At 35.3% G+C, this 7,500-nt stretch overlaps 1 protein-coding gene across 1 annotated transcript in view; it reads left to right on the top strand.

Annotated features, from left to right (window-relative positions):
* The window catches only part of LOC145268709 (A disintegrin and metalloproteinase with thrombospondin motifs 16-like), a 720,286-nt gene that overhangs the window by 696,587 nt on the left and 16,199 nt on the right, over nt 1-7,500 (top strand). Inside the window, exons 20-21 of the mRNA XM_080124247.1 lie at nt 546-753; nt 5,320-5,508. Coding sequence (XP_079980373.1) covers nt 546-753; nt 5,320-5,508 — 397 coding nt within the window. The remainder of the gene's footprint in view (nt 1-545; nt 754-5,319; nt 5,509-7,500) is intronic.

The raw sequence follows: 7,500 nt of genomic DNA, 5'->3' as shown, positions 1-7,500 counted from the left end.
GAAAAATCGGATGATTTTGGGGTATCGGAATTGGAAAATTTGATGCCTATTTTCTGATGCCGAAACGAACCTTTTAATTGTCCTGTTTTTATTTGATTTTATTTTTTAAGTAAAATCATTTATTGCTGGTAACAATGATAAAATAATAAATATTTATTGATTTTAAAATGCCGGTAAAGCTAAAATCTATAGACCATCCTCCACAAGTGTATTTTGACGTCTAGGAAAATACCTGCGTATTTAACACGTGTTTTCACAAAAATCGGGGAAAATAACAATCTTATAGTTAAATAATTAGAGATCTATAAAGAATCAGAATTGGAATCGGTAATTGTATCGGAATCGGGAATTTAGCACGGAATCGGCAATTGTATCAGAATTGGGAAAAATATTGGAATCGTCTCATCACTAGTAGATGTATATATAATTACTTCTTCATACGTATTCTAAGCTTATTTAAGGACCATTTTAATACACCCACTTCAATATCGCTACAGCAGCAGCAGCAGCCTATGCACTGAATGTCTATATTTTTTATTTATTAGGTGGGTGTCGGAGGAGTGGAAAATATGCACAAGCACTTGCGGTGGGGGACGGCAATCGCGGCGGGTGCGATGCCGCGAAAAATTGTCCCGGAAGAAATCCCGACGACTGCCGAAGACGTACTGTGAACACATGCCCCGGCCGGCCCGAAGGCGAAAGTGTAACGTGCAGGACTGCCCGCCCAGCTGGGTGACGGGCAAATGGACAGAGGTAAGTAGCAGACATACAGCAACCCACACCAACTCACTGATCACTAGGGCTATGACAACAGCATATTCTTTTCATTGTTTTGACTCTCTAGTATATATGTTTTTAGATAGAGTGATGTGGTTCTCGATTGATTAACTGTGACTAACTATGTCGGATAAAAACTCGAGAGTAAAAACAATGATAAGAATATTCTCTTGTCATAGCTGTAGTGATCAACACGCCAACAGAGGTAAATGGAGAAAGCCCCAGCCTTACCCCCCCCCAGCTGGACATAGACAAATAGTAAATAAACTAAATATGCCGTAAAACAAAACAACCAAACCAAACACCATGATATAAAGTACTTGAAACATAAAAAATTTTACCAAAGTGATTGAAACCGAAAAGGGTTGATACGCCGTAAAAAAATAAAAAATAAAAAAATAAAAAAAAAACACCACAAATAAATATTTGAAGATATAAAGAACACGAAAGATAAATAAAAAAAAACATAGTGCACTTTAACAGATTAAGAAATTAAAATCAATGAATATGTATAGTCATCAACAGATAGACTGTTTTGCTGTATCACAGCTCTTCAGTGCAGCTAGCCTAGCAACTACTTAAAGCCAGATTCGAAACTCGACCGCCTATATATATATATATATATATATATATATATATATATATATATATATATATGCATATATATATACGTATGTATATGTGTATATATATATGTGTGTGTGTGTGTGTGTGTGTGTATATATATATATATATATATATATATGATGAAAATAATGGAAATAGTATTCCGACAAAATAGAGAAATATTTTTATTTCTCTCTCTCTCTCTCTCTTTATATATATATATATATATATATATATATATATATATATATATATATATATATATTGATTGATTGTTGGAGAGCTATTTAGCTCTCCAACAATCAATATATTGCTCTGTTTCATGCATTGAGCACTCTTTGGAATGACATATTGTGTTGTTGTTGTTATGAGTTACTGAAAAATTCTACCAACAGTATAATATATATATATATATATATATATATATATATATATATATAAGCTATAAAATGTATATGGCGATTAAGCTACACTGAATATTCCGCGTTTCATCCGCTCTAGGACTCTTCAGGCTTATGCGCATAAGCCTGAAGAATCCTAGAGTGGATGAAACGCGGAATATTCAGTGTAGCTTAATCGCCATATACATTTTATAACTTACTAACTAGCTCTACCTACGTATTGAGCACTTTTGAAGTAAATACTTAAAGTTTACGCATAAATCTATACTTTCGTATATTAATTTTATGTGAGTAAATTAAGTAGTTATATATATATATATATATATATATATATATATATGTATATATATATTGTGTATTTTATTTTTCACTTTTCTACTTTCTATTTTCGCTCCTATTCACGTTCAACTCATCAACTCTATGAATTCCACCTAAAGATGATTTGTAGTTGGATCGAAAGCGTTCATGATTGCTATGGAACTTTCAGTAATATTTTCGATTCTGATAAAAAAAAAAAAGATTATACGGAAAATTGAAGAAAAAATCATAAAACAAAAAGTATCTCTGTTGTACTTAATAATGTCCGCTTGAATATATATATATATATATATATATATATATATATATATATATATATATATATATATATATTTAAATATACATTTCTAAGTATATTTTCATATGGTTTCCTTAAGGTAGATGACTCTGACTTTTTAATTATCTCCCTTGATATTCATCTGGGAAGTTTTTCATGTTTTAACTTATTTTAAAGCGTTTATTTATTTGTTAAAAACAAACCGGTGTCCACAAATTTTTCTATCAACCGCCCGGTTTAACATCGCAAGCATTACAGATGGGGTATAATGGTGTAATCTCTTTTAATGTCTGCTCCAGTCATGTAAGCGTTACAAATTATTTTCCTGCCTTTTTCACTTAAAGTAAACATTTGTCCAAAAATGTATCAACTTTGTGGGGTTTTGTTTCGTATTTTTTAGTTGGACATACATGCATACATACTCACAGAAAACTTCACTTTATATAATAGATGTCTGCTTTTGTTCCTTTTTAAAATTTGCATAAATATTTTATAGCTTTTTTTAATGGAAATCGCTCAAGACCAGACATGAAGCCACTTGATATAATGAGCTAAAAAAATAGATAAATAAATACTAATTTAAGGTTTAAAGAAACAAACAAACTTAGCAATGATAAGTGTTAGATAAATTTCCGCCCAGAAAACATTAATTCTTCCCTCTTTGTCAGAAACATTGCTCATGGAATGCGAGAACTAAATGACAAAATAAAGGAAGCGAGAAGTCTATATGAATCTGAGAAAGAAAAGGGACATATCTACGATTGAAAGACATGAGCTGAAATTGTTAAAATTTGATTTTACAATTGGAACATGACCGTTACACTTTAACCGTGTCCTTACATATCAACCATTCAGACCCACTCGTTGTCTGGTACCAGCGCAAAGGAATAAACAAACAAAAAAATGGAAAGAAACAAAAATCCGTCTCGGCATTTTTTTAAAGTGCAAATGAAAACCATTTATTTGTGGATCTTTGGTTTTTTGTTGTACAAGGTGCCCCCCCCCCCAAAAAAAGAAATTTTTTAGGTCATTTTAAATGCCAATATCTCGGAAACTACTCAGTATATCTTAATGAAACTACACAAACTTTAGGTTAAACATCATAAGTTTTCTTTGTTAACATTTCAAAGAAAAAAAACCAAAGATTTGTAGATTCTATGACCGATTTCATAATTTTCACAAATGTTTCAATATGAGCGCCGCCTGTGACTCTGCACACGTCAAATCGGTAATCAAACTCGTGCCAAACATGCTTTGGTAACATCCTCTAGTGTGGCAGTGATTTTCTACTTGAGTTTGTTCAGTGCATTTTTGGCGAATTTTGCAAAGAAAGGAAGCTGCACGGTCTTGAGTGACTGTGTTTGAGCATATTCCAACACGTAAAATGACTTTTCTTCTGAAGTGAACGGCATTTCTCAACCTGAAAAGAGATAAATGTCAAACATCTATAATATAAATCTCACCTGTCTGTTTGAATGTATGTATGTATGTATGTATGTATGTATGTATGTATGTATGTATGTATGTATGTATGTATCTCAACATTTTGAACCGAGAGAGAGACTCTGTAACATCATATTTGTATAGATACTCCCTCAGGCATTTGGGCTCATGGATTTTAAATGTCTGAGGGAGTGGCACTCGTCTGATAAGACGTTGCAATCATCATGTATGTATGTATGTATGTATGTATGTATGTATGTATGTATGCTTCGCAAAATCTTTGGACAGAGGTGATGGATTTTCACGAGATCGGTATCATTTTCAAGCTCAACCTTTCGGATGACAAATATCGAAACAATGGCTAAAAACATTAATTCCTTCACTCTCAACTGGACACTTTTCTGCGGGGACGGGTCGCCTTTTTCGTCAATATTTTCGAAAGTTGTCCCCTTTTTTCGATTGTCTAGCCTTAATTTAAACCTACGTTACTTCCGGTTTGGTGATGGGCGCAACAGCTAACGCGTCACTTTTTTTTTCCTCCTTCGCGGTCCTTTTTTTTTTTTGTTTGCACTCGCAGTTTTCCTTCTTTTTTTTTTTTTTTTTTTGGCATTTACACACACCACTTTCTTTTCCACCTTCGCGTCACGGGTTCGAGCCTGGTTGCCTACTACCGCTGTTTTTTTTATTTTTTTTGTTGTTGTTTTTTTTCTTTATTTTCTCAACACACATCTCCAAACACCCGGGCAACGCCGGGCACCCAAGATAGTTAAACATAAAATCTTTGTTTCTATATTATATAAGCTGTGAAAATTTGAGGTCATTTCAACGAAAATCGCCAAAATTATTGGCATGCGAAATGACGTCAAATTTTTTTGGAACATCCTGCATTTTATTAATTTATTTTATTTCGGACTATTATCCTCATCTTTCTTGGGTGTTGTTTCACAACGTTTCGGCCAACTATTCATCTGCCCTTCGTCAGGTGGTAACCGCGACGGGATAGGAACTCAGAATCTCCTTCATCCTCAGCAATTACTGCCTTCCATAGTTGTTGTCGTCTCACCACGTTTTTGGTCAAGTAAGCCTTTGGGTAGGATTGAAACCGCTATCTTCAGACAATTCTCATCTGGAACCGTAGAAATTCAACGAAGGGCGATCAAGGTTGGATTTTTTTGGTCTTATAAATCCACGTTTATTTATCATCTGATCTTCCATGGTCGGGTCTGTACTGAGTGGTATATACATATAACAACAACTAAGAAAGATGAGGAGAATAGTCCGTAACAAATAAATTAATAAATAATATTCATGTTAGTAATGAATTCCAATTAAATAATAGATACCGTTCTTGTTTGTTTGTTTTGTTTTTGTTTTTTTTTGGGGGGGGGTGCTGGACGTCCAAACACACATACATACAGACACCTGTCCTTTATATAATACGAATGTTGTGGTGCACTTGTTAATTAATCTTCTTTCTCTTTCTTGTTCATTAAACAGTGTTCTCGCACTTGCGGCGATGGCGTCGTGCGGCGCCTGATCGACTGCCGGATCGTCAACTTGAAACGAACGAAGCGACTTCCGGATGGTTATTGTGAACACTTGGAGAAACCAAACACCACGCTACCCTGCCACGCCCTCCCGCCGTGCCCGACTTTCTACGAATGGAAAATTACCTCTTGGTCTGCCGTAAGTGTATAATCTTTGCCGAAAAGGGGCGAATATATATATATATATATATATATATATATATATACAGAAGATCAGAGAAACATTGGTACCGTCGGTTTCAATCTTAACATAAAGGGGACCAGTTAATGGTAAATAATGTTAGGCTTTTTTCTCATATAATACAAACAATATGGCTGACGAGAGCCTAACATTATTTTTTTTTTTTTTTTTTTTTTTTTTATTTAATTTTCACCCCAAACAAGGCACAGTGCCACTTTGAAGCAGGGGGCTACTATTAGGGAATTAATTAGCGGGGTCATTATGAAGGGAGAAGAGTAGAAAGATGTTTGTTAACATTACACTTGAACTTCTGCATATCATTGCAGTTGGGAAAGCAGAATCCCGGAAGGGAGTTCCAAAGACCCGCAGTTCTGGGGAAGAAACTATTGGAGTAAAAGGCTTTCTTGCACCTAGGGATCTCCACTGTAAAGGGATGAGACTTAATAGCTTGTCGGGTTTGTCGGGGGTAGTTACGTCGGGGAGGTACAAGTGTTTGCAGTTCGTCAGAGCATTCACCATTAAAGTATTTGTAGAACAGGCAGAGGGATGCAACATCTCGTCGATGGGACAGAGGTTGAAGCCCAGATGACAGTTCAGGACCTATCAGGTTTGCGACTCTTTTTTGAACCCTGTCCAGGAGCGAGAGACAAGCAGCAGATGCACCAGCCCAGATGTGACAACAGTACTCCATACATGGGCGAATGGTTGCCTTATAGAGGTATAGGATACTGGCAGGCGTAAGTAGTTTTCTAGCACGGTAGAGGGAGCCAACCTTCCTTGCAGCAGCCTTGGCAATGCTCTCAATGTATCTATTCCAGTTCATATTCCCTGTAAACGTTAGGCCGAGGAGTTTAAAAGAAGTACTTTCAGGCAATGTGTTCTTGGCCATTGCTATTGGTGGTAGAGAAGGTTTCTTGTAGTTATTGAAGGAAACAAGCTTAGTCTTAGCAGCATTGAATGAGACCAACCATTTTTGTCCCCATTCCACTACGGATTGGAGGTCATCCTCTAGTGTTTCTGCCATTTTCTTGGATATGTGTTCATTTGTTTTCCCCTCATATCTGTTATAGAGAGTGGTGTCATCGGCAAATATACCCATCTCCGAAACAATATTATCAGGGAGGTCGTTTATGAATATCAGGAACAATAGAGGTCCAAGGATAGACCCCTGAGGCACTCCCGCATTTATGTCATATTGTTTGGATGTACGTCCGTCGAGGACAACTTTGATTTTTCTATTACTTAAGAAGGATTTAATTACGTTATGAATTCTTCCAGTGATTCCATATGATCTAATTTTCCTTAGAAGACCATCGTGCCATACCCTGTCAAAAGCCTTGATGCCCCTTATGTTAAGATTGAAACCGTCGGTACCAATGTCTTTCTGGCCATCTGTACAGTTTTAAATAAATAAATTTTAAGGTTTTATATTGAAATGTTTTCTTTGTAATCGAGCACTTTGATGGAATTCTTTCCCAAAAACATTGAACAAATATATATATATATATACATATAGTACCATAATATATATATATATATATATATACATATATATATATATATATATATATATATATATAATCATCCACATATATTACTGTTTCGCTATATCACAGCTCATCAGTGTGGCTGGACTAGCAACTACCTAAAGCTAAGATTGGAACTTGACCGCTTAGTCTCTATATGTTTATACAGAGAACAGCAGGTTAAGGATAAAGTTAGGTGTGGTTTTAAGAAGCCAGCGCACTATTATACATCCACTTTACAAAAAATGCTTCAACAACCCTCCCGGTATTCCCTTGCAGAAGATTATGCCTAATGACACGTATGTGTGTAACGCAAAGGATTATTATTTACAATTGACTTCACGGAGACATTTTATTTACAATGAGGCAACACATCGAATTATACAAATTGCATCCATCAGTTTTAGTCCGATATTACTTGAGT

The sequence above is a fragment of the Euprymna scolopes genome, chromosome 44 (genome assembly GCF_053919585.1).
Source record: "Euprymna scolopes isolate OS-2025 chromosome 44, ASM5391958v1, whole genome shotgun sequence".
In the NCBI taxonomy this organism is placed as follows: Eukaryota; Metazoa; Mollusca; class Cephalopoda; order Sepiida; family Sepiolidae; genus Euprymna; species Euprymna scolopes.
The sequence above is the reverse complement of the archived record's forward strand: the minus strand, read 5'-3'. Positions and strand labels throughout refer to the sequence as shown.